Below are 25,965 nucleotides of genomic sequence, written 5' to 3'. Positions count from 1 at the left end.
TCTGCTCCCTAATGCAGCCACCCGCCCCCTCATGGGGGGGGGGAATCTTGGAAACTAGTTTGTTAAGGGTGCTGGAATTTGTAGCTCTGTGAGGGGTGATCTACAGTTCCCATGTTTGGTGGGGGGTGTTTAAAATGCATGGTATGTACAGAGCCTTAGTTTCAATAACATTTCCTCACAAAGAAACTTAGCTTGAGGATAAAGCTGCCATGGAAAAGTAATACTGCTCAGGGAGTGGTGCAGAAAAATATATATTAGGTTTAACTGAATAGTCCTTTAAAAGTATTTAGTATAGACTCATCCATTTGTCCTGTCATTCCTAGGCCTACGTCTGTATTTAGATATTTGTAATTTGGGCAGATATATTGCTGAGGTGTTGTCTTTTATTGCTGGGTGTTTATTCATCTCACTCACATGGCATTGTAGTTCCACATCCCAAATTCATTGGCGGATTATTGTTCTAGCTTTCTCATAACCTACAGCTATCCCTGTGGGGAAAACCTCAAGCCTCTTCACTTTTCGTGCAGTGTAGCTTTCCATTTGGATTGGTAGGAATCCAAAAGGATTACAGGTGCCAACTCGACAGGGGAAAAAATAAGTTTTAACCAATAATGGATCTTCAGGGTCCATATCTGAGCGCTGACAGAGATTTGCCCAACCTCCAAGCGGACAGCTATGTTAGACACGCAAGAAGGGATCCCTAACACGCAGTGATAAAACTTAGTGTAATGGGAATTGGGGTTGCTTGTGCGTAAGCCGCAACTGCTCCAGGCTGGGTTGTCTGGCTAAACTTTTCCCTGGCTGGACAGCCCTTACAACGTGGCTGTCTTAATCACTGGCAGAATCCGTCGGTGGGCGTTTTCTGAACTTCTTCCAACATAAAAGTTCTTTGACACCAAGTTTCCGCCCAGCCTCCCTGCGCGGAAGCTTTCTGCGCAGAGTGGGCATGCCCAGCGGAGGTCCTGTGCTCTCCCCGCTGGTGGAAGAGTCTCGGAGCCCTCCCTCCGAAGCCCTCTCAGCCTCCCCTTTCTTCCTGGTGTCACGCTGATTTCCTTCCCCAGAGGAAGCTCTCCCTCTCTCCTTGCTGGTTCCCTCTCCGGCGTCATTGGGGAGCCGTACCTCCACCCTTGGCTCCGATGGCATTTCCCTGACACTTAGTTTGGAAGGATTCTAAGGGACCAATATTTAGGAAGCTGCATAATCTGGGAGCCGTACGTCAGCTGTGTTAATACTTTTGTAACAAAGACCTGAGAGGCTGCCGGAATATATTGGCCCCCTTTTCCATAGAAATACCTTATAAGGGCTTTGGTAGAGACTTGGGTATTTGCAATAGTATTTTTAACCTGGTAATGCTACGACCCCTTTTCCTGAAAGGTTATGCCCAAGTATTTAAAAGAGGATACCATACCTGTTCAATTATCAATTCTCCATTTGTGTCTCATTCTTTTTTAGAGAACACCATGACTTTGGATTTAGTGTAGTTGATTGTTAATTGTTCGACTTTGCAATAGGCTGTGAGAGATCTTAAATTTTTTTTAGGCCCACACAGGAGAAGGAAATTAGAACTGTGTCTTCTGCGTACAAGAGAACCGGGAGGGGCGTACCTGCCAATTTAGGGGGGTGGGCATTTTCTTTCTCCATGTTTCCTACTAAGGAGTTAATATAGAAGTTGAATAAAATGGGAGCAAGGACGCAGCCTTGTTTAACACAATGGTAGGTTTGTATTTCCTTAGATAAATGGCCCTGTCGGTCACACCTAACCTGGACCTGAATGTTTTCATACAAGCTGTGGATGAGACACAGTAGACGTCTGTCTATGTTTGAGGCACTTAGTTTTTCCCAAAGCCTATCTTGTGATATTAAATCAAAGGCAGATTTGAAGTCTATGAAAGCTGCATAGAGGGATCCTCCTTTTCTTGAGGTATATTTTTCCGCAAGATATACTAGGCCTTGGTCTAAAGTTGATTGGTTTGCCCTGAAACCAGCTTGTGCTTCTGAAAGGACATATTCTCGCTCCATCCAATCCTCAAGTTTATTACATAAGTGGGCAGCACAGAGTTTACTAATAATGCTTAGGAGACTAATTGGTCTGTAATTAGGAGGGTCAAACCTGCTCCCTTTCTTGTATATTGGGAAGATGATTGCTAGTCCCCAATCCTCTGGGATGGTAGCCGATTGATCTATGCTGGTAAACGGCAGCAAGCACTGGGGCCCACCATTCAGCATTGGCCTTGAGGAGTTCAGGGGAGATATTGTCTGCCACCAGGAGCTTTGCCAGGTTTAACAGACTGAATAAGCCTGCGGGCTTCTTCAGTTGACACCGGGGGCCACTCAGCCCTGGTATCACTTAAGAGATAGGGACTGAGCCTGTAGATGTTTTTTGTGTAAAGGGATTGGAAGTATGTCTCCCATGCCCCAACAGGGATGGAGTATTCCACTTTGGAGGGGGAGTCTTGCCATCCCTTTGCAACAATTTTCCAAAAGGTAGCTGAGAATGCGTAAGTGTACTCAAATGAGTTTAAGTGCAATGGTAAAGACTTAAAGTTTACCAGGCTTTTAGCCTGCTGTGGTTGTTTTTAGTGCTGCCTTTTATTTATTTATGAGATTTTATTGGTGATTGTAAAATGGTATGAAGATTTTTAATGGAAGAGTAATATAGAAATGCATTAAATAAATAAATATTTTGCCTGCAGAAAGCCCCAGAATCAGTCCCTGGCATTGCCAGCTAAAAGGATCAAGCAGTGGATAATAGGAAAGAGTATCTGCCTGGGACCCTGGAGAGCCAAAGGCTGTCAGAGTAGACAATACTGGAGTAGATAGACGAATACTCTGACCATTATATGACACCTTCATATTTTCCAAAATAGCTGGTTTCCTACAGCTAGGCTATATTAAGGTTATTATAGGTATAATAACTATGAAAGCATAAATACAGCAAGCTTAATATGAATTCCTGTCTTAATATGTACCAATGGAAGTCTATGGTTCCTATTCTCGCTTGCTTGGTCTAAGTGGGCTCCCTTTGCAATGTCCGCTTTTATTATGTGATACCTGGCAGGAATTATATATGCAGGGATACGTTCTAACAAAATGAGTGTTTTCAGTAAATTCTTTTTGATAGGCATTCACTATGCACAAAATTGGAAGACAGCACAAAGAATAACTATTCACAAAAAAGTCTCTGATATTTTCAACAATACGTGGGTGCACAAAGTTTCCTCTCATGCCTGCAGATCTGTTTATTTTTATATAAATTCAGCTCAATGAAAACTGACTTTAAAGCTACAACTCTAAACAACTTCTTCACTATTTGGAAGCTTAACATGAATATTCAGCCATACAACAGGGGTCAGCAAACTTTTTCAGCAGGGGGCCAGTCCACTGTCCCTCAGACCTTATGGGGGGCCGGACTATATTGGGGGGTGGGGAAAATGAACGAATTCCTATACCCCACAAATAACCCAGAGATGTGTTTTAAATAAAAGCATACATTCTACTCATGTAAAAACACCAGGCAGGCCCCACAAATAACCCCGAGATGCATTTTAAATAAAAGGGCACATTCTACACACTGATTCCTGGACCGTCCACGAGCCGGATTTAGAAGGCAATTGGGTCGCATCCGGCCCCCAGGCCTTAGTTTGCCTACCCATGCCATACAACATGAACGTTACTGATATAATGAAATCTGCATATGATTATTTTAATATAAATTTAACTAAGTGAAAATGCTCTCTCTTCTTCGTTGCTGGACAGTTTAACGTAAATGGCTGCCCGAAGATTAGACCAGAAAAGTCCATGCTTGCTTTTCTCCTTTGGCCACTCCAAGTACGTTCTCTTGGCCATGAGAGCTTTCAGTTTGTGGTACCTGGTAGGAATGACGTATGCAGGGATTGGTTCCAGCACAATCAGGATTAAACTGTCGGCATTTTCACTGAATAACTTGTGATGGGCAAAGTAGAGCTCATAATGACACCATTCGCTCTGCACAAAGTAAGGAGACAACACAAAGATTGACTTGTAACTTTTCTCAATGCAGTCTATAATATTCTCCACAATGCTCTTGCCTGCAACAAAGTTCCTCTCGTGCTGGCAGATCCGTATGGAGCCATCCTCCTTCTCCAAGTTTGGAATCAATACGTTTTTCACCCACTCAGAATCATGCTCACTATAGGAGATAAAAGCATGGAACTCTATGTTGGGGAGCAGGTCTTCAGGATTACTCTTCCGAATCCTGTGTTTTGCTTGAGTCCACTTCCACATCATCTTCAAATACCATGGAACGTCAAAACGGATGCAGAGGAAGGAAACAGTGGCTACTAAGACCACGGTAACAATTATAACTATCGTAATCAGAAGACTCACATTGCAAACAACTTCAGAGACATGAAAGTCCTTTAAAAGGGTCCCCCTTAAGTAGTCTGGGTACTCACAGACATAAGCGTCAGGCCAACCAACCAACTCCATAGATCCTTGCTTTTGAAGATTGATGAACTGTCTTAATTCACAGGTACACGTGAATGGATTGTGTCCTGCTTTTAGCTGTTTGATGCCTTGACATGTCTGATAGAATTCAGAAGATGGTGAGACAACAGAGTTCATTTCTATATTCAGAAACCTCAGATTTCTAAACTGACCACATCCAGGCAGACTAGTTAGTTTATTGGATGCCAAATTTATTTCTTCTAAAGCATTCAGCTCTATAATCTCTTTGGAAATGCTTGAAATCTGGTTGTTTTGAAGATCAATCATTTGAATATTGACTGGCAGACATCGAAAGACTGATTCAGACAACTTATTAAATGACAAATCTAATTCAACCAGATTTTTACCCCAGTCACACTTATTCTCATGGTCTTCATATTGCAATAAATTCAGGCTCATATCCAAATATTTCAAAGATGCCATGTGACTGGTCATTAAACTTACTCTGACAAGTTTTTTGAACTGATTACTTTTTAAAATGAGCTTTTCAAGGAACGTTAAGTGCTTGCAATTTTGAAAAACGGTGTCTGTAAAACTGTTATTTGAAAAACATAAGTAAGTAAAATGACTGGAGTTTGAAGGGCAAAGCATGTGTATCAAACCTGCATCAGAAATGGTCAAGGCTGTAAGGTTCATCTCCGAAAACAATTCCAACAGATATTTTGCATCAGAACGAAACGTAGTCAATGTAGTCTGCTTAATTGTCAAAGCTTTGAGTGAAGTTTTTGTATACTTAAACTCTATTGAATTTGGAGCTTCCAACTGTGATGCATTGGCTATAACAAAATATTCAATGGTTGATTCCCATACAGTCTGAAGAATTTCAATGAAGTCTTCCCAGTCACATTGTATATTGTTCAGTGTTAAGTTTAGTAATGTTGAGTTTTTGTTAAGTTTCAGCAGGAAAGTTCTTAAGTCATTGACTTGTGCTTCTTGGATATTTGACAGCTCTAAACTTTCTGTTACATTGATTTCTAGATCTGGCAATACTTGATAATCATTGTTTGGTGGGAATATAATCTGAAGGCTCCTTGTATTGAACACTGGAAGATTTCCATGGATATATTCAGAGAGGTCTTCTAGGCCCAAGAACAGAGTTTCCAGTTGTAAATGAGCAAGAACACTGAAATCTGATTTCTGAATTCTTCTAGCACTGAGGCCAAGATATTCCAGCTTCAACATTTTGCTAAATTCCAGGCATGTGGGCATGTCTACATAGTTATTGTAAGAGAGATCTAGATGCCTGAGACTTGTAACAGGATGACAAGAAAGACTTTGCAATTTGTTATAGGATAGATCTAGATGTTCTAAGTCTTCATTGTACTGGAAGACACTGAAGTTAAGCTTTCCAATGAGATTATGAGAAAGAATTAGTACCTGGAGCTTAGAAGAAGAACTGAAATCTGAAATCTGAAGTTCAGAGATACTGTTATATGACAAATCCAACACTGTCATTTGTGCTGGAAGGTTCTTAGGTACTTTAACTAGAAATCTGTTGGAAAAGTCCATAATCAATCCTTTCCCCACAGAACACTGGATGTTATTCCAGAAGATTATTGCAAGGAGGAAGGCACTAAGGAAATGGTTGGTGACTGAACTTCTTTCATCTACCATAGTGCATGAAGATACTTTAAATGTTTTTACTGGTGACTTTCATCACTCCGCATTGCCCACAGGCCTGTAGGAGGAGAAATGCAGCAGCATGTTAATGAAATCACATCAAGAAGTTAAAAATGAATTATAGCAGCTATAATTCCTGGATGCCTTGGACTCTTATTTCCTATTTGTTTTAGTTGATGAGAACCATGAAGATGTATGTGCATGCACACACAAGCAGACACATGTTCTGAAGAAACATATTCTGATTACAATGAAGTTTTGATATTTAGGTGTGAAGGGGTGTCTTTTCTATTCCCATAGCAAATGTGTGACTAAATGGATGTGCATTGCCTATAGGACTGGGGTAACACACTACCCTGGTATGGGTGCCTAGGGGATGAGAAAGAGGAGATGGGAAAATTTGACTTGGATAGAGCATGAGACTCTTAATCTCATAGTCGTGGGCGCAAGATTCCTGCGTTTCAGGGGGTTGGACTAGATGACCCTTGTGGTCCCTTCCAACTCAACAGTTCTATGATTCTGTGACTCCTTTGAAGCCTTGATGTCCCTCAAGGACAGCATTGCTGTTGGTTTTTTGTATCTTTATTTTAGCTTTGGTTGTGATATATGTGGAAAATGTTCAGTTTGGTTTTGTATTTTTTAATGTTTCATTTCTTGTTTATGACTACTTTTGAGTACACTACTGTTATGACTACTGTTGTGGTTATGTATTTTTTAATGTGGTAAGCCGCCTTGATCATGGTCTGAACTGTGGATAGGTGAAGTACGTACAAATAAAATTATGTATGTATTGAAAACAAGTAGACTTACTTTTGCGTACACTGCACTGTCGAAGGAACTTGGCATGTTCAAGTTATGATTCAAGTTTATGGCATCTGACAAGTTATGTTGAGGGAACTTGATGTTTTCGTCAGTTCCAGCAACAGAAACAAAAGCTGAACGAGCCCCTCTCTTCCGGGTGGTGGGGAAAAGGGAAGTGAAACTAAGGCAGCAATCCAGACTCACCTACTTGGGAGTAAGTCCCATTGAGTTCGAGGGGGCTTGCATCCGAGTAGAGGGGCGCTGCACAGGATCGCAGGGCACTCAAGAAGGGAAGGCACGTGATGCAAAGAAAACAGCACCACCCTCCACCACGGTGGTCTTTTGCTCTCACTGCCGGCTTTGTTCACCGTGGGAAACAGTCGAGACGGAGTTCACTTCTGGCCGCTGAAGCGCACGCGTGCGGAACCTCAGCTACCGCAACTCGCTTGTTGCTGCTGCTGTGAAGTCTGCCTGCTTCAGATTTGTTGGGGAGGGAGCTAGAAAAAGAGCCCCGCCCACTCTGCACTTGTCTGACCCCATCGCCTCCCCACACCTCCACCCCCGCTTTCCGTCAGAGAAGGGAGAAAGAAAGCGCAGAGCAGCGCGCAAGCTCAGTGACTGGGGGCCTTGAGAGGTTTTGGGTTTCGTTTTTTGTTGTTGTTGTTGTTTTGAATAATATTTATTCAGGTTTTAAAACATTACAAAAAAAAACAGAAAACACAATACAAAAAAAACAAGACATTTCCAAGAAAAAATGCAAAAAAGCAAGCAAAAAAAAACAGATAAAAAGGGGGGGGGGGAAATAATTAGAAAATACATACAATCAAAACAGAAAAAAGAAAACAAGTTAAACCTTTACATAATTTCTTTCTATGACTTATTTCCTTGACCTCACACCTCCCCTCTTTGTTTTCTAGTTCAAATAGATATTTCAGCAAATCCTTCATCTTTATTTTTATCCTAATAATTTATCTTAATATACTGTAATTTTCCATTCTCTCTTTCACCAATTAGCCATCCATTTTTACTTTATTTAATCTTATTTCTTCCTATTAAAATACAACTGCTATTGCTTTTGCACTATCTGTCACTAGCTCTCTACTGAGTTGGTTGCTGTTGTCACCTCCCCATATTAATTTTTTCCTCCGCTCTGATCCAGTGGTGTCCAAACTTTTTTCAAAGAGGGCCATATTTGATGAAGTGAAGGGCTGTGAGGGCCGACCAAAGGGCCAACCAATGTTGTTAACCTTTTTTTAGGATTGACGTTGAGCTTTTTAAAATTATTTTACCCCAAAGTTGTTGAGCTGTTTTTAGGATTGAAGTTGCTGAGGTTTTTTTAGGATTTTACCCCAGGAAATAAACTGCCACAGGGGCCAGATTAAACCAACCAGAGAGCTGCATTAGGCCCCTGAAACAGACTTTGGACATTCCTGGTCAATATACCATCCGGGAGTTCCCCCTGCCGCCCGCGCATGTTAAGGAAAAGATAGTGTTGCCTGTTCAAATGGCATTCCCGGTTTCAATTCATAGCAGTTCTTTTTAAACACCCTTTTGTTTATTTTGAAATATGCTACTTACTGAGAAGGCTGCGTTCATTCTTGCTTTTGAGAAACATCCGAAGCTCCTTAAGAGCAGGAATCAGTCTGGCTCAAAGAATGGTCTACTCCTTCCTTGTTGTTTGAGGTGCTTCCATGAGAGATAACCCCATCCCCACAGATGTTGCAGGTGGCAGTGGTGATAAGAGTGATGGAGACTGGGTCATGGATAAGAGTGGGAGAGATTGAACAGCAACCTTTGCCAACCTGATGCCCTCTAGATATAAAGACTGCATCTCCTGTGGAGTGCCAGGAATGCCTTTTGCCAGTTTTGGCAGATAAAAAAAGCTACAGCCATTTCTGGATTGGTATAGCTTGTTCACAGCACTGGTAACTTCAAGGCTGGATTACCAGCATGCACTCAATGTACCTTTGAGGTTGGTCTGGAGGCTGCAGCTAGAGCAGCACCTGGTGGCTAAGTTGCTTGGGGGAGTAAACCACCTCCAGCATGCAACATCTTGTTTGAGGGATTTCCATTGGCTGCCAATTTGCTGCTGGGTTAAGGTTTTGGTACTGTTATAAATCACCCCAATCTCACCCCAGTGTGAGATTCCAGGGATCCAGGTGTTTTGCGTTTCCTTTGAAAATGAGGCACAACGGAGACTGGGGTGTCTTTATGATACATGGGATATTTATACATCTATACAACCTGACCCTATGATTGGCGGGTTCAAAGCATTACACTCCAAGAGGGTCTTGTTCCTCGCATTGCTGCAGTCTTGGATTCAAAAAGAAATAAAATGTGGCTCTTTGACCCTCTGCTTAGCTTGCTGTGTTTAACAGACTGGCACTTTTTCTCTCTAGCTCACAACCCAGGCAACTGCAATCCTAAAAACTCCATTCTGCTTTTTCTCTTTTAACTATCTCTCAGTGGAAGGAGGGGCTCACACCCATCTGGTGTCCAGTATATAGTATTCGCTTTGTTAATTGCTTATTACCTTCATTTTGTTCTTCTTGATGGCTCTTCTCCCAGGCAATTTCATGGGCATGGAAAAACTGGTTTGGTCTGTATTTTGATACTGCTAAATTCAGCCTCTACCAGTCCATCTTAATACTCTAAGCATTACTTAAACTCTAACACTCACTAGACCCAATAATTTAGGGGAGTCAAGGCACTCACAAACTCATAAAACTAACATGCATGACCCTATGCAGTTTGGGACTAAGTTACTTGAGATACTGCCCTTATCCCTTATAGACTCAGCAGGTCACTGTTTTACAGGAGAAATTCTAAAATATGAGAGGTCCTCTCGATAGGAACTCAGAACAGGGTTTTCAACATGGCTGCCCATTTTGTAGAACAGCATTCCATCTGAGATATGACAGCCCCTCACTAGCGGTACTTTCTGAAAATGATGGAAGACATTTTTGTTTCAACAAGCTTTTTCAGGAGTACAAAAAGTTATCTGCCTTAGCTGTTCATTCTGTATTGTTTTTAAACCTATCCTTAAAGGTAAAGGTACCCCTGCCCGTACGGGCCAGTCTTGCCAGACTCTGGGGTTGGTGCGCCCATCTCACTCAAGAGGCCGGGGGGCCAGCGCTGTCCAGAGACACTTCCGGGTCACGTGGCCAGCGTGACATCGCTGCTCTGGCCAGAGCCAGAGCCAGAGCCGCACACGGAAACGCCGTTTACCTTCCCGCTAGTAAGCGGTCCCTATTTATCTACTTGCACCCAGGGGTGCTTTCGAACTGCTAGGTTGGCAGGCGCTGGGACCGAACGACGGGAGCGCACCCCGCCGCAGGGATTCGAACCGCCGACCTTTCGATCGGCAAGCCCTAGGCGCTGAGGCTTTTACCCACAGCGCCACCTGCATCCCTATCCTTAGTTGTTGTTATTTTCCAAACTATTTTTAGCTGTTTTATGGTACGTTTGTAAATCACATTAAGACACACATGCAAAAGGAAATTTATAAATTAATAACGATGATGAAGATATCACCCATCACTTTTTCTGTATTTGAAGAAAATAGGCACTATACAGAAATATAACAATATCACATCTTACTAGGTTGGAATTAGTCTGCAATTAACAGAAGACAGTAAAATGCACTGAAATGTTTTACATCTCTTTATTGAAAAATGGCAATTTGGAATTATAAGTAAAAAAAATCAAGGGAAAAGAGAGGAAAGCATGGGTGTTAACATGTTTGATAAAGAATGGGTATGTAAACATGATTATGAGATTATTTACATAAAAAATACAAGTCGCCAATATGATGCCCATGGGTACAATGGCTGCACTGAGGTCTTCTCCTGGTGTCCACAAAGCCTTTAAGCGCACACACCCCATAGTGCCCTCTTGAGCATAAGGTGGTGAGCATAGTTACCTTTTCCTCCCTTGAAAATTAATTAGAGCTAAAGGAAGAAGTTGAAAGAGTGACACTCCAAGTGTTTTCCAGCTGGGTTAGGTTCTGTAGGATAAACCAAGTTCCTATTTGTTTCTTAGGTCACTTGGTTTTGCTGGGCTGACAGAGTCATAGTAGTATTTCACCATTACAGCAGCATTCCTGCAGTGCAAGAGAGAACAAGCTGGGAGCTCCTTGTGCCTATGAGCTGCCCCGGTGGTGCCAATAGCAGGCCATCTGGGTGTTTTGGCTTGAGACCCTAGTCCAAGACCTGTGATGTCCTGACCTAACACTGTTTATAATCAGGGAAAGTGCTTCATTTTGTAACAAACATAAACTGGATTTATTCTTCCCTAAGACCCAAAGGTGGTGCTATTTGGTTAATTATAGGACAAGGTGGAAGTTAGTTATATTAAATAAGTATTAACAATATTGACTGTGGAGCACTTGTAGATTGTCCATGGAAGATTTCAGGAGTGAAAAATAAATAAATAAATAAATAAATAAATAAATAAATAGTTAAACCTGAACAGTAGTACTGCAATGTTCCTGATGCTGGCTGGAGTCCTGAACAGGACCATCATGTCCAGCAGTTCACTGCAACATTTTGGGGCATTCCCCCACTTCTCCCAAAACTAAATAGGGTGGTCCTGTGCATATTAGCAGGACAGTGAAATGGGGCCACCACCACAGACAATTATTTTTTTAAAATAAATTTTTATTAATTTTCCAACAAAATTGTACAATTTTATCCAAATTTTAACAAACAAAAAACATTTTGGACTTCCTTCAGCTTCTCTGGTAATCATCCATAGTTATTCTTCAGTATGCATTCCCTTCATTGTATTGCCATTTATCTTCCCTCCCCCGTCTATTTCTTTTTGACAATACATCTTAACTTTTACAGTGCTTCTTGAAACCCCACTAGCATTGTTTGCACATCACACACATTTTTCAGATATTCCACAAACTTTTCCCAGTCTTCGGTAAACTTTTGGTCTCTCACATATCTTATTTTCCCAGTTAGTTTATCCAGTTCAGCATAGTCTGTCAGTTTCATTCTCCATTCTTGTATCGTCGGTATTTCCTCTTGTTTCCATTTCTGGGCCAATAAAATTCTTGCTGCCGTAACTGCATACTGAAAAAGTTTACAGTCCTTTCTTCTTATTTCTTTTCCTGTAATCCCTAAAAGAAAAGCTTCCGGTTTCTTTACAAAAGTATATTTTAACATCTTTTTCAATTCATTATATATTGCTTCCCAGAAACTCTTCACTTTCTTACACTCCCACCACATATGATAAAACGTTCCTTCTTTTTCTTTACATTTCCAACACTTATTACATGTCTTATACATTTTTGCTAATTTTACTGGTGTGATGTATCATCTATAAAACATTTTCATCACGTTTTCCTTCAATGTCATGCATGCAGTAAATTTTAGATTTTCTTTCCACAATTTTTCCCAATCATCAAATTGAATATTATACCTGTCCTTTTGGGGCAGAATTTCTACGATAAAGATGAGCGTGCTTCCAAAGATGCTATTTCTATTTCAGACTATCCCCATTATAAAGGGGGTAGGGATTTTTAAAGAATGGCAAAGAGTGATTTCAAGGTATATCTGGCAGGGGGGAAAGCCAAGAATAAAATATAAGTTACTAACAGATGCAAAAGAAAGAGGAGGCTATGCCCTGCCAGATATGAAATTATATTATGAAGCAGCATGCCTATGTTGGTTAAAGGAATGGATAAAATTAGAAAATAAGGAATTACTAGATTTGGAAGGTTTTGATAACAGATTTGGATGGCACGCATATCTATGGTGTGATAAAAAAAAAGTTCATAAAGGTTTTGAGAACCACATTTTCAGGAATTCATTAATAGATGTATGGGACAGGTACAAAAATTTATTGGAACCAAAAGTACCACATTGGTTATCTCCACTGGAGGTTATGAGCGTAAAGAAAATAAATATGAGAAGTAAATGGATTACATATGGTGAAATGGTAATCAAAGAAGGAGGAAAATGGAAATTGAAACCATATGAACAAGTTAAAGACTATGTATACGATTGGTTGCATTATTTCCAAGTAAATGAAATGTTTAGAAAAGATATAAAAGAAAGTGGTTATGGAGAGAAAGATTCAAAGTTTCAAACAGACATAATAAATAATGAATGTAAAACTTTGTCAAAAATGTATAAGATATTATTGGAATGGTATACGAAAGATGAAGAGGTTAAATCGGTTGTGGTTCGAGGACCCGACCACCGCGACGTGAAAAGAAGACACAGGGACACGTGATATAAGGTTAATGGGCTAGAAAAGGCCACAACTTTATTGATTACAGCAATGAAAAGGTATTGGCTTAGGCATTGGATCGCGAAACAAGTGGGTTTATTCACCAGGGGTTCATCACCTGTTGATGCTAATCCAACTATAGGCTCACCCCTGCTGTCACCGAGGGTCGTGCCATGGCCTCCCGCCAAGCAGGCATCGGACAGAATACACGACCGCCAGATTCCTTTAACGGAATACCCCTAAACATTGAAGGCATAGGCGATGGCCACACCTAGCACTTCGACACACCACAGCACATTATTCCAATGCCTAACCTACCCACCAATACCACAAAAGTTGTGACGATTGCTACGAGGTAGGCGAAAAAACCAAAAAGCCTAATGCCAAATGGAAAAACTCCTACCAGGCCCCCCGTGCAACCGGGGCGACCAACCTAAGGTCCATAGCAAGGCCAATGACCTAAGCCCTAACTCAATGGGAGTGGAGGGTGGGTGACTCGCACAGGATGACGAAGAGAAATGAGGCCGGGGAGAGGCTGACGCTGCAGCATCAAGGCTGCTGGACACGCCCCCCCACGGCACCTGGTTGGACAGCCACCGGGGGGGGGGCGTGAGCGCCAGCCAGGTGAGCTGGAGGCAGGGGGCTACGCCCCCTGCTAGGGGCAGTGTTCAGGCTCCCGCCCACAACCACTCCCCTCTCTTTCAGGGAGGAGAGTCTTAATGATACAATGGGCCAAAGACTTCGGGTACCACCACAGACAATTAAGGGCTTCTTATTGCATGAGTGATTCCCCAGCTTTGGAGAAAGAAAATATTAGACTGTGAATTAAAAAACAAACAAACAAAAAAGAATGAGTATGGTCCTGGGGAAGAGACACAGAAGATGAGAGCAGCTGACCATCAGTTAAAAAGGAAAGCGGGGGCAGGGAAGAGGAAGAGGAATGGCTTGGCTCAGACCCTGATAGCTAACCTTATAGTATTTTAAACGGAGCTGGAGAATTTAAGGTGAGGCAGGAGCCACAAAGCATTTTACAACCATGATACATTTGGATTTCTGAGTTCCATGGACATCATCCCTTTGGGTCACTTCTTTCTTCTGTCCCCTGACATCCCCCACTCAAGATACAGAGGCAGGAAGCATCACCCATATTTCACTTTTCTAAGTGATTTGGGTAAAAGTTAGATTAAGTACAAGCCACATAGAAGAGGAAGTAGTAAAAAGCTTCGGTCATCAACTTTCCTCCTTCAATACAATGTACTTTTCAAGTAAATGTGCATCTCCCATCTCTAAAAGCCCATTTCTAAACATTTAAGTGTATCAAGAAATCAAAAGTTATCAGTTATACAGAACCAGGCAGGGCAGGAGGTGAAGAGTCACTGTGCAATCCTTATACTCAGCTAAGGCCGGTCCACCTATGAGGCAAGGTGAGGCCACCACCTCAAGCAATAGGATCCACAGGGGCAGCAGACCCCGATGCAGATCTTTATTCCCCCCTCATTCCTGATGTAGATCTTCCCTCACCCCTTCTTCCCTGGAGAAGAGGAGGGTGCCATTTGGGGGGTCTGCTACAGGTGCCAAAATACCTCTGGCCAGCACTCCACTCTGTGGCGAGCCCCATGAGGTATGCAGATATAGGACTAAAGCCCAAGCCCCTCAAAACTTACGAGGAATTCACTTATTGAAGAAACATTCTTAGGGCAGTGCCATATGAGATGCTAAAAATATACCCCCTTACCCCGCCATCCCTGCACGGTCGCCAACAGACCCTCCAAGGGTCCCTGTTTTCCAGGGACAGCCCCAAATTTACAAAAGCTGTCCCAGCAGTCTTTTTTTTTTTTCCAGGGGGTAGTCAAGGGTACGCAGTACCAGCACCTCTTACAGGGAACCAGGCAGAGGGCCTTCTCAGTAGTGGCACCCGCCCTGTGGAACGCCCTCCCACCAGATGTCAAAGAGAAAAATAACTACCAAACTTTTAGAAGACATCTGAAGACAGCCCTGTTTAGGAAAGCTTTTAATGTTTAATAGGTTATTGTGTTTTAATGTTTTTTTGGAAGCCGCCCAGAGTGGCTGGGGAAACCCAGCCAGATGGGTGGGGTATAAATAATAAATTATTATTGCTGATGTTGTTGTTGTTAAAAAGTGTGGCACTTACTGTAACAACTGATGAGTGCTGGCACCTATTTGTCTAGAAAAGCTCTGCATGCCAGTTTCTGATTTGATCTGGGAATGTCCCACTTTTCCTTAAAAAAAAGGTAAAGGTACCCCTGCCCGTACAGGCCAGTCTTGACAGACTCTAGGGTTGTGCGCTCATCTCACTCTAGGGGCCGGGACCCGGCCAGCGCTGTCCACAGACACTTCCGGGTCACGTGGCCAGCGTGACGAAGCTGCTCCGGTGAACCGGCACCAGAGCAGCACACGGAAACGCCGTTTACCTTCCCGCTGGTAAGCAGTCCCTATTTATCTACTTGCACCCAGGGGTGCTTTCGAACTGCTAGGTTGGCAGGTGCTGGGATCAAACGACGGGAGCGCACCCCGCCGCGGGGATTCGAACCGCCGACCATGCAATCGGCAAGTCCTAGGCGCTGAGGTTTTACCCACAGTGCCACCCGCGTCCCCACTTTTCCTTAGGACGTCCCTATTTTCATCGGAGAAATGTTGAAGGGTATGGAATTATGTGGCTGCAGAGCCAAGGAGATAAATAAACTATACAAACTTTAGAAGGCATCTGAAGGCAGCCCTGTATAGGCAAGTTTTTTTTAAAAAAAATAAATTAATGTTTTGTTATGTTTTTATATCTGTTGGAAGTCGCCCAGAGTGGCTGGGGCAACCCGGTCAGATGGGTGGGGAATAAATAATAACGATGATGATGATGATGGAATAGGAAGTCCCTGTTTTCATCTGAGAAATGTTGGAGGACAGATGCCAAAAGCTGCCCAGAGCTTCACAGCGAGCCTTGTTCCCTTTTGGAAGAAGGCAGAATCGGGAAAGAAGCGAAAAGTTTGGGAACTGCCCCCAAAACTGAGCCGCCAGCGGGCAGCTTTCTCCGCCTGCTCCGATCCTCGCGCCAGAGGGCATAGTCCGCGCTTCCCTCCCTATCGCAGCCCGCCGGCAGGCGGTACCCGCTTCGTGTCGCGCCGCCCTGCTCCTCCGGCCTGGCGGTGGGAGGACCAGGCCGGCTGGCGCGGAGAAAGCTCTGCCCCCCGGCCCGGCCCGGCCCGGCCCTCCGCTCCCGCCCCTCGGCTCCTCTCCTTCTCCCGGCCTGTGCCGACGTGGCCGGGCGGAGAGCGGAAGGCGCCCGGGGCGCGCCAAGCAGGCAGCGGCTCAGCGGTAAGGGGCGACGCGGCTTCTCCTGGTATTTTGTTCCCCATGGCGATTTGGAGACTTCTGAAGCGCCTCTCGCGCCGAAAAGTTTCCTTCCTTTCCCTTGGCGACGGTGTTCAGTAGTGATGGGCGAGGAAGAGCCCGGCGTAATCTTCCGCCTGCGAGAAGTTTGCAAGCGGGAGCAGTGAAACTCGCCGCAACCATAACTCAAGCCTTTGTCCCGGGGAAGGGGAAGGGTGGGTACGGGGGGGGGGACTCTCTGTCGTGTCCAGCCACGGGTTTATATGGGCCCACCTAGGGGAGAGATCTCCATAGGGCAGCAACCGTTGGATGGATGGATGGATGGAGGCGTGAGAGGCTTCCCCTAAAGCGATTCGCGAGAACCGCTTGCAAATCGGTTTGTTTTCAGGAAGGCAGACCCTGTGTGCCATCCCGAGGACGCCTTTCGGTGGCGCCTCCCTGGGGAAATAGGTGCGGTGCGCACCTATAAAAAAAAAGGAACGGGCAAAAGGCCAGGCGCCTTCCCATCAAGTAAATAAATAAATAAAAATACTTAACTAAAAGTAGAAATTGTAGGAAGATTTTTTTTCCCTGAGCATTTGGGGTCCAAATAAAGTAATTGAAAACAACCGTTGCGGAGGCAGTTCCTTCCAAATCTGCTAGACAGGTGACAGGGTGTCCTGCTCCCACACCATCCTGGCTTCCTAGGTAAAGGTAAAGGTACCCCTGCCCGTACGGGCCAGTCTTGACAGACTCTGGGGTTGTGCGCCCATCTCACTTAAGAGGCCAGGGGCCAGCGCTGTCCGGAGACACTTCCGGGTCACGTGGCCAGCGTGACATCGCTGCTCTGGCCAGAGCCAGAGCCAGAGCCGCACACGGAAACGCCGTTTACCTTCCCGCTGGTAAGCGGTCCCTATTTATCTACTTGCACCCGGAGGTGCTTTCAAACTGCTAGGTTGGCAGGCGCTGGGACCGAGCAGCGGGAGCGCACCCCGCCGCAGGGATTCGAACCGCCGACCTTTCAATCGGCAAGCCCTAGGCGCTGAGGCTTTAACCCACAGCGCCACCTGCGTCCCTCCTGGCTTCCTACCCCTCCACTAAAATAAATCCTGGCTGCGCCCATGAGAGGTAGAAAAGTGTGCTTCCTACACTGCAAGGGGTTGGACTGGATGGCCCTCAGGGTCCCTTCCAACTCTACAATTTGACGAGTCTGTGTCCACTGATGTAAAAGGTGTGTGTGTGTGTGTGTGTGTGCACAACAATGCACTGATGATTGGCCTGTGCTCCCTGCCACGTGTGCATGTCTTCTTTCTTGTAACGTGTGAATCGGCCATTCCTTTTGAAGTGTGGATTAAGTATTGAAGAACACTGCGTTAAGGCGTTAGTTCTCAGCAGATGTCAGTCTGATCCAAGCTTGTTTAATTTATACCTGTTCATAGCATAAAGGTAAACTGGGCGGCAAACTAGACATAACATGATCAGCCATGCTTGTTTATTCATGTGTCTATCCCATTCATGTATAACACAGGGAAGGGATTTATCATTTTAACAGCAGTAGCTGAATGGCTTCTGACACTTTCCCCCCCAAAGACAGCTCACTTCTAGAATAGGTACCAGTTATTTGTAGTGTGGGAAGCTAAGTTGGACAGGAAGGAGGGTTCAGTTTGCATTACCTGCATACACTTTCTGTTGTAAAATGTCTCTTTATTGTAAAATGTGTTTCATGTACATGGACACATACAAACACTGTATAGAGCAGTCATGTGAACCAACAAATGTGACTAGCCATCACACATCTGGTTGGAACTAATTATCTGTAAAGATAGTTTGGTTTGTTATTTTGCTGTTTGCGTTATGGCATAAGATATTTCAGAGGGTTGCAAAAACTAAACAAAATAAAAAGTATTGTAGCACCTTAAAGACTTAAGAGATTTATTATGGCATAAACTTTCATGGACTCAAGTCCACTTGGGCAGGTGCATGATAAGATATGTAGCTTATTGATGTAACTTTAATTTATTATGTTGTGAGTGGCTCTTAGGGGCTGTCAAACCATATTAATGGTAAAAGAAATCTTAAAAAAAAGTCTGTAATAAATCAAAAGTCAAGACATTGCAACGTCAAAGAGTTCTACATTATAGGTCAGTTTACTTGAATGAGCCAAATTCTGCCAAGTGGCTTTGTATTTTTGTTATTATGATAGTAAAGCAGCCTTACAGGGACAGTATATGGAATAAAAGATGCCTGGCCCTATAGGTAAATTGGGACAGCCATATTTTTTTCTATACCATTATCCAGGAAGGAGTAGTAGTAGTAGTAGTAGTTGTTGTTGTTGTTGAAGGATGAGTAGTAGTAGTTGTTGTTGTTGTTGTTGTTGTTGTTGTTGTTGTTGTTAAATTTTGTGCACTGCCTTATACCTGCAGGTCTCAGGGCGGTTCACAGGATAAAATCACAATATAAAACACAAAATACATAATCAAAATAAAAACAAGAACAACCCAATAACCCAATATGTACTGCTGCTTTCAAGGTCTCCCCCGTTTAGAATGTTTCAATGAGTGCAGCAAGCACCATGCTTCTAGCTGCTCCAAGCAGCTGCAAATTGTTCTTGAAAAGAAGAGCCGTGGAAGCCTTTGCACCACCGTGTAAGTGCTTTATAATTAAAACAAAAACAAAAAAATACTGTACTTTTCCGTGTATAAGACTATGCTTTTTTCTTTAAAAATCATGCTAAAAAGTGGGGGTCGTCTTATACATGGATAGTGCATAGGGTGGACGTTTGATTGGTTGCTGCCACGGCTGTCAGCAGCTATTGTGCGTGTTATTGGTTGCTGCGTCAATGGGTGGTGTTGATTGGCTGACATTCTGGCAGTTGGGTGGGCAATTGGCAGCTTCTGCCAGTGATGGGACAGATGGGAGGCGGATTTAGCGATGTGCGTTGGTGAGCAATTTTCGGCAATCCCCCCTAAAAAAGCTCAACCCTGGGTAATCCCCACCAAAAAAGCTCAACAACTCTGTGCCATCTCCCCCCATTTTCTTAAATTTGACTCCCCCAAAATAGGGCGTGTCCTATACATGGGGGCGTCTTATAGACGGAAAAGTACGGTAATTTGAAGGGTGTTGCATTGAAACAACTGCTGAAATAAAGGGGGGAAACCTTCATTTTAGCAGCACCTTGCTATCTGCATGGTGCTTTGAAGTCCCAACTTTGGGGCCTCAAAGCTCAGCCAAATTGAGCAGGTTCAGGTGCACAAGAGACTTTCCTTCACAGCAATGTTGTGTGCCCAGACCAAGCAGGATTGACCTCACCACATGTAATGCATAGGAGTAGAATTCTACCTTATGCAAAGCTTCAAAAACTGCTGAAGCACTTTGTAAGCTGCCCAAGGGGGCATTGCAGCTGGTGCCAATTTGGAGGCAAATCTTTCTGAGCCCCTTTTAGCCATGCCTTCATCCCAGTCTAGATGATAGGAGACACAAATATGTTCAGATAGAAGAAATTTTTTTTTTTAAGTTTTCATATAATCACAACATTGTATTACAAACATGTTGATTTCTTTTCCTGCAGAATTTTCTTTAAAAAAATGTCAGGTGACGGAAGTGAAGCGTTTACGCAAGAGAAAATATTGGAACATGGCAGCAATGTTTCAACTTCTGAGAGAGCAATGCAGAATGAAAAGACGGAACAAATACAAGATGATAAGAGGCAACGTTCTGAAAGCTCTAGCAATGAACAGGAAGGCGACCAGATGTCTTCAGGGCATCCTTCAAATGTGGAACATTCCAGCGGAGGCATAACTACAGATGTTCCTACTGATTGCAGTGAATCTGTGAGCCTTGAACCAGAACCTGTATCTGAAGAACTGAACAAAAATAATGGCCCAGTAAGAATTTTAAAAATCTCTTATTTATTTTGTTCATGCAGTATACAAAGTTGTGTCATAGTTAGAACAGTGATGCACAGTGACTAGATGACAATACACAGAGTTGCTGGTTATAGAGAGAGGTGGGAGACAGTGACTCAGGGCTGCCATTTTCAGCAACAGGGCTGAGTGGGGTTGCCTTGTTCTTCTAGTAGTGCCAATCCTTTATAATGTGCCTTGCCAGCCCTTCTTCCGGCTGCTTTTGTTAGTTGTACACTCCCATATAGCATGCTAAAGGAATGTGCATTGCCATCGATTACTGTAGTTGGCATTATATAAAAATCAGTTCAAACAGAAACAACAGACTATGCTTTTGTCCCTGTAATGTGTGTTTGCATAATATTCTTGCATTCTTCCAAGTGTGGGTTACTGTATGCCTTTGGTTTCTGTGAAGATATGTTTGGGAATGCACAATAGTTTCTGTCTTTGGTTATCAGCGTTCCAAGTCAGCAGCAGTTGGTGGGGCAGCAAAGGCAGAGTGCTGTTGTGCTGCTGGAACAAAACCATGTTGGCTTCCTTCCTGCCATGTTTTCAGTGGCGTAGCGTGGGTTGTCAGCACCCGGGGCAAGGCAAGTAATTTGCGCCCCCTAACCCCGTGGATTTGCACCCCCTAACCCTAACCCCCAGATGTTGCGCCCGGTGCGGCCGCCCACCCCTGCACCCCCCACGCTACGCCACAGCATGTTTCAGCATGTTTAGGGACTATCTTGGCTGTAGTAAGAGATTCCAGAGAGGCAGTAATTCGGGTTTTTTTAGGGAAGATAAAACATCCTAAGATTGCCCCTTCATAGTTAGCTTGCCTCTGGCAAACCAAGAATAAGCAGTGCACACTACACCGAGAGCCCAGAATGGTCAAAAGCTGAAAGGTAAAAGCTAAGCTTCATGTATGATTGAACTTTCCTTGGTGCTAAAGTTTCACGAAAGTTAAGAGTATGTCTGTAGATGGAATCATGGAAGTGGCAGCAACATCATTATTGCTTGTGTGCCTATAATAAATAATAAAACTATAGCAGCAATAGCTGCTTTTTCTCCAGTCAGCAGAATTTAATCAATTTTCAATCAGATTGCATTCAGCTAATTCTTCGTGTAAGCTGAAAAGACGCTTGATTGATTTCAGGTGAAAGGGATATAAACCAAAGCCTGCAAGAGGAGATTATTCATTCACTCCATCTGACAGTGAGAATCATACATATAAATAACTTCCCTTCCCACCTGCCACCCAGCATTCCAGTTTTGTTTCAGCCAAAGCACCTGGTCCCTGTTAAGGCTGGCATACTTAAAATGTGGGAAAAGATCTAAAAGCGCTCTAGGATTTTTAGCTTTCGTAATACTCTGGTGCAGTTACGCTTCCTAACTTCACAGTACCCTTTCTGTTTTGATTTGCTTAGAACCCCTGTGCGCTGCAGGGGATACTAAGGAATGTGTTCAGCATCGCTTGTAGCTGCTGAAGAGCATGAGCCAGGCCTGTTGAGCCTCACCACCATGCTATGTCAACAGAATTTATGCCTTACTACATACCTCACAAGGGACACGGCTGGCGCTGTGGGTTAAACCACAGAGTCTAGGGCTTGCCGATCAGAAGGTTGGCGTTTCGAATCCCTGCAAAGGGGTGAGCTCCCGTTGCTCGGTCCCTGCTGCTGCCAACCTAGCAGTTCGAAAGCACGTCAAAGTGCAAGTAGATAAATAGGTACTGCTCCAGCGGGAAGGTAAACGGCGTTTCCGTGCGCTGCTCTGGTTCGCCAGAAGCGGCTTAGTCATGTTGGCCACATGTCCCGGAAGCTATACGCCGGCTTCCTCGGCCAGTAAAGCGAGATGAGCACCGCAACCCCAGAGTCGGCCACGACTGGACCTAATGGTCGGGGTCCCTTTACCTTTACCTTTACCTTTACATACCTCACTCTTCTGCAGCTGTACATTCTGGAGGCAAATGTTAATGGCAGGCAAGTGGTCCTTTGGTGAAGATTGTCTATCACTCTTATGCTGCCATTAGGAAACCCGCAAACTTCCAAGGAACCCCAAAATTTTCTGGAACCCAATTAGAAAACCACTGTTCTAATGCAACCTTGGTTATTGAATCAGTTAAAAGACACTCATTGTAGGCCAGCATCCTAAAGCTGTTTTTTTCCAGAAGGACATGCTGCATTAAGCATGTGATAGTTCCATTCAAAAATGAAGAATCAATGTTCATGGTTTGGGAGGAACAGACTATGAGAGCTGGCTTGCACGTAACACTAAGCCCGGCCTTTGGGTTTGTTTTCCTGGCACCAGAAAGACACAATTGAACAGTGTGCACCTGCATGCTGTTTGTTCATGGTAAGCCCTGGTTTATTTCTGTCTCTAGCCTAGCATCATGTGTGAAGCAGCCTGGGGACATATCACCCCCATTATTCTTTTTCTGAAAATAGAAGTATCTATATTGGAAAAATACAAATTGTGCTGACAGTATCCTTAACATATCTTTCTGCAGGACATGGATTCTTCTCCTAAAGGGAGTGGATGGACAACCTGGGGATCATGGGGCAAATCTCTGCTTTCAACAGCTTCTGCTACAGTTGTTAAGTATCCAAACCATGAATATATAAAATATTTTAAAGTAATTGATTTGATATCTAAAAGGTATAAATGAGCCCTTGACAGCAGGTACTATAATACACTTCTCCCCCTTCCTTTTTGGGACAAAGTAAAAATGATAACCGAGATCAATATAACATCAGTCTGGCAACTCCTTAAGAGTTCTTGCTAGCATGTTTCCCCTGAAACCCCTGCTCTCCCAGCCACTTTTCTTTCTGCAGAGATTCAGACCCGTGTTTGCAAATAAACACAGGGCTAGGAAAAATTCATGGGAAAAGCTTTCAAAGGAAATATGTTGCCAGGAAATGAGCTAATTACTCCCTTCCATGCCATCCCTCTATTGCAAGTCACCCTTTCCCCAAAGATCCTTTATGAGGAAAAATATGTCACTGGGCCAAAACTAGACTCAGCTATGTTGTAATTAATGCTTGGTTTGGCCCTAAAAGGATGGCAAGAGGAATACAGTGGTGCCCCGCAAGACGAACGCCTCGCAAGACGGAAAACCCGCTAGACGAAAGGGTTTTCCGTTTTGGAGGCGCTTCACAAAACGAATTTCCCTATGGGCTTGCTTTGCAATACGAAAATGTCTTGTGAGTTCCTGCGGGTTTTTTCCCCTTTCCCCCCCTTTTCCTAAGCCGCTAAGCCGCTTATCAGCTGATCCACTGATAAGCCGCTTAACAGCTGATCGCTAAAAGCCGCTAAACCGCTAATAGCGCTAATCCGCTAAGCTGTCAATGGGCTTGCTTCGCAAGACAAAAAAACCGCTATACGAAGAGCCTCACGGAATGGATTAATTTCGTCTTGCGAGGCACCACTGTAGTTCCATCAAATATAGGCTGATTCTTGTGTGTAGGTACATAGGCCAATAAGGTATATTATATGGTGGTTGATTGCTTCGTGCTTCTCATCTGAAATGTGTGAACTCTGTATTAAAAAGCATTGTGTTTGTAAGGTAAAGGTAAAAAGGTAAAGGACCCCTGGACGGTTAAGTCCAGTCAAAGGCGACGATGAGGTTGCGGTGCTTATCTCGCTTTCAGGCTGAGGGAGCCGGCGTTTGTCCACAGACAGCTTTCCGGGTCATGTGGCCAGCATGACTAAACTGCTTCTGGCACAATGGAACACCGTGACGGAAACCAGAGTGCATGGAAACATAATGTTTGTAGATGCTATATGGGATATGAAAACTCTGTCTGCAGTTCTTGATCTGTGATGGCTCATCAAGTCATCTCTTGAGGCCTCACTTCCCTCCTGAGAGAGAGAAAGTGGACCAGCTTTCCCCATCCCAGGGAATCAAATATCACTGTTACCTTACAATTATTCTGTTGCAGTATTCATCTTGTGTGGCCTGCAAAATCTGGTTTCCTCTGCCGCATAAGAGAAGTGGTGCCATAGCCATATGCTAGAGTTAAACTCGCCCCCTCACAGCTTGATCCATAAACCAGTTAAAGTAGAAAGTATGTGGATTTAAATCCAAATGGTTTTGTGACAGATTCTCCCCATGATTCAGCAGTAATAATCAAAGCGCATCCACTAGAACAGGCAAGAGAGTTTCAGTTCTGTTCCTTGTCCTATTACTTAGTAATCATTTTACCACCAGATTGCTGCTTGCCCACTCAAGCATGACAAGTATTTGCTGCATCTTGCTTTATTTGTTAAAACTCCATGTCCTAGAAGAACTGCATTTGCAGCTATGCGTGATCAATCAGATTTAAAGTACTGTAATTCTTAAAAGGATTAAATTTCTTGAAGGTAAAACTGAAATGCTTGTTCAAAATTGATATTGCAATGCCCCGTTTCTCTTTCAATCAGGTTATTTTTTTATTTTTTTTATTTTATTTTTTTTATTTTAATTTCATCTTCAGTATTTTCAAGCAAGAATTTGTATTCATCTAATTATTGTCCTCTGGTTAACAACCTTTATTATAAACCCAACAAATTAATCTTTCTCAGCATGCTTTTAAAAATGCTGAGGTGCCAGAAAAAATGAATGATTAGTAAAGTTATTGGTACATAGATTTTCTTGAAAATGAGAGCATGCATGGATTTTTAAAAGAAAATAGCTAAGGAACAAGAGAACTGCAGTAACAGAAAGTAATGGGTGGAGTGGGCTGCATGGGAGAGACATTGTTCTCTCTGGAAAGTCTTGTGGAAGAAGAATAGCCATGAAAAAAGAAGCTGTGTTTTAAAACATATTTTATGGTTTTCTCTTGTTGCCATGAAACGTAATAACGTATTTCAGGCTATGGTATATTATATAGGAAATCCAGGATTTATATCAGTAATATGGGAGTTCATATATACACATACATTTGCTCTCTCTTGCGCTCTCTCTCTCACACACTCTCTCTCATTCACACACACAAACCAGTGTTGCAATCAATTAAGGATTTGTGCTTCTATTAGATATTGATTTACTTGTAATATGTTGTCAGAATCTGAAAAGGTGCATCCCTGAGGAAATGAGTAATTGAAAATTGCTATTAGATTATCTCTTCAAAGCATACTTAAGAATATTGGAATGTGAGGAATATGAAATTAGTTGGTGGGTTCAGAATTAAATGAAGCTCAGAAAGCGGGTCAGTACAAGCAATACAAATGTTTATGAATTTGCTGAAGTTAATCTGAAGTAATTAAATCCCCAGGAAGCCAACCCAAAGACCTAGAGGAAGTGAATATTGAAGTGGTGATGTTTGTTGATGATTCAAAGCAATTTCTAGATGATTAAAATAGATTCTGAGGGAATCCAAACGGTTTTCATAACACCTGAGACAAGACAGTTAAATTAAAAATAGAATTTAATGTCGGTGACTCTGAAGTGATACACATTAGAAAAGAAATCCAATCTGTTTTATCTTTTGAGGGTGGGTTCTTAATTAGGTTCATGTACACAGCAAAGATAACTTGGATTAGTAAGACTACTCCTCAGAAATAGCAGTATATTGCAGTATATTGCTTGGTTATTGAGTGGAAGAACTAAACCTGAATGGGATTCGCCTGCTTCCAG

The 25,965-nt window shown here is 43.2% G+C and overlaps 2 protein-coding genes across 9 annotated transcripts in view; one reads left to right on the top strand and one right to left on the bottom strand.

Moving 5' to 3' along the window:
• The window catches only part of FAM114A1 (family with sequence similarity 114 member A1), a 56,916-nt gene that overhangs the window by 5,389 nt on the left and 25,562 nt on the right, over positions 1-25,965 (top strand). For 4 of the 8 annotated variants that reach the window (XM_079989727.1, XM_079989725.1, XM_079989726.1 and 1 more), the window contains exons 3-5: positions 18,998-19,112; positions 20,036-20,351; positions 22,858-22,944. In XM_079989727.1, coding sequence (XP_079845853.1) covers positions 18,998-19,112; positions 20,036-20,351; positions 22,858-22,944 — 518 coding nt within the window. Of the gene's footprint in view, positions 1-16,361; positions 16,474-18,997; positions 19,113-20,035; positions 20,352-22,857; positions 22,946-25,965 lie in introns of those variants that run through there. The other 4 variants (XM_079989729.1, XM_079989728.1, XM_079989732.1 and 1 more) reach the window with 3 other exon arrangements.
• LOC307223559 (toll-like receptor 1) lies at positions 2,527-7,524 on the bottom strand. The gene is made up of 2 exons (XM_079989678.1): positions 7,111-7,524; positions 2,527-6,163 (listed from the first exon to the last, which is right to left on the bottom strand). Exon 2 carries the CDS (start codon positions 6,097-6,099, stop codon positions 3,715-3,717), a length of 2,385 nt encoding a protein of 794 aa, XP_079845804.1. The 5' UTR covers positions 6,100-6,163; positions 7,111-7,524; the 3' UTR covers positions 2,527-3,714.

Source organism: Podarcis cretensis, assembly GCF_951804945.1.
Source record: "Podarcis cretensis genome assembly, chromosome: 9".
NCBI classification, from domain to species: Eukaryota; Metazoa; Chordata; class Lepidosauria; order Squamata; family Lacertidae; genus Podarcis; species Podarcis cretensis.
This window is presented reverse-complemented; position numbering and strand designations above follow the sequence as displayed.